Source organism: Phytophthora parasitica (genome assembly GCF_000247585.1).
Source record: "Phytophthora parasitica INRA-310 unplaced genomic scaffold supercont2.10, whole genome shotgun sequence".
In the NCBI taxonomy this organism is placed as follows: Eukaryota; Oomycota; class Peronosporomycetes; order Peronosporales; family Peronosporaceae; genus Phytophthora; species Phytophthora nicotianae.
Genome location: NW_008648996.1, coordinates 770945 through 772400, shown reverse-complemented (window position 1 = coordinate 772400; position 1456 = coordinate 770945). Strand labels below are relative to the sequence as shown.

Sequence of the window (1456 nt, the reverse complement as noted above, 5' to 3'; positions counted from 1 at the left end):
CGAGCTTCCGAGATCTGCACAATATGGCAAATTTCGAATTCACGTCTGACTTGTTCGTACTGTTTTGGCTCATACTTGCACGAATGCGTCCATGCCAGTATAGTAACAGTGTATTTGCCAAAATATTTTCTCACTTGACTAATACAATACGTTTCCTTGATTACGCTCGAACTCACATATCTTTTACAAACTGAAGCTAGGATTTTGAGCTGAACGCTTCACACTGTGGAACAAAAAACACGAAACCACATCATTGCTATTATTTCGTATATACCCAACCTTGAATTTACTATATCGAGCGATGACATGAGCGCAAGCTCTTTTGGTCAATCAAGCCAATCTGAACTCTACAGTCTGTACAACAGCAGTTACTGTAGTAAACTCTAGAGTTACAGCGAGCTTCAAGGAGTAACACTGTGCATCTGAATTTCTCGTTTAGTACGAGCTCGTCCAATTTATATCATTAATGTCGCGACGCTTGTGAGATATAGTATTGCACTCGCGAGTTGGAAAAGACTTGACATCAATATTAAAAACTACAGCAATCACCACATGTGACCAATAGTCAATCGTCACGTTCGCCGATACTGACCATCAACAATAAGCCATTGTTTCCAAGTCTTCACGAGCTGGACACGCTCTGTCGGAACCCACAACTCCAAGTGTGGCGTCGCCGCCGACGTGACGGTGTCTTGGTCGATTAAACCCCGCTCAAAACGCACACTTGCGTTCAAAACTGGCACCCTAGCGGTTGTCATAAGCGTCACCACCATTCGATAGGCAACCAGACTTGTTTTCGTATCTTCCAGTGGCCACCAATAAAACTCGAGGAAAATCACACCACCCACTCCTGTGTCACCAGCCATGTTTCTCGAGGAACAACGAATGCTCCTATCCTCCTTGGACACATAACGTGCTATGTAATCTCCACCAAAAGTGTAAGATGGACCCGCCAACAAGCTGGATAAACCACTGGGTGCTACCGGAGCGACTCTTGCTCGGCCGTCGCAAATCAGTTGCAACCACGAATTATTAGGCGATAACAGTGACGGCTCTGCCTGGATCTGTAGTAGTAACATAATAAAACGTTAGTACCTAGCTAGCATTATCAGGCACACTTCGTATTGCAAAAGATTCAACGTACGAAGGCAGTGTCAAGAGGACTCCCCATGACTGCAAGCCTCAGGTGCAGCAATTGCGATAATGCGAGGCAGGACGTCCACATCGAAGGTTGATATCCTGCGGCACTAACGGTGGATGTGCTATCGCGTCTGGGGATTTTGGTACAGAGGTTTTCGTCTGTATGAAGGGTGAATTCTACAGTACTAGGTCGCAACAGCCACTCGCCAGCCCATCGACTTCGTGCGTCCAAATGCTGCACAGGGAACCCATGCGTCGAACACTGTTGTCTCTGTTCGATGCACAACAAATGCATTGCAAAACTCCTTCAGTATTT

The 1456-nt window shown here is 45.9% G+C and overlaps 1 protein-coding gene across 1 annotated transcript; it reads right to left on the bottom strand.

The window, feature by feature from the left end:
- Positions 1–572: 572 nt before the first annotated feature.
- PPTG_06792 (hypothetical protein) lies at positions 573–1171 on the bottom strand (the record flags this gene model as incomplete). Its single annotated transcript, XM_008900839.1, has 2 exons — positions 573–1064; positions 1145–1171. 2 exons carry the CDS (start codon positions 1169–1171, stop codon positions 573–575), a joined length of 519 nt encoding a protein of 172 aa, XP_008899087.1.
- Between the last annotated feature and the right edge of the window lie 285 nt (positions 1172–1456).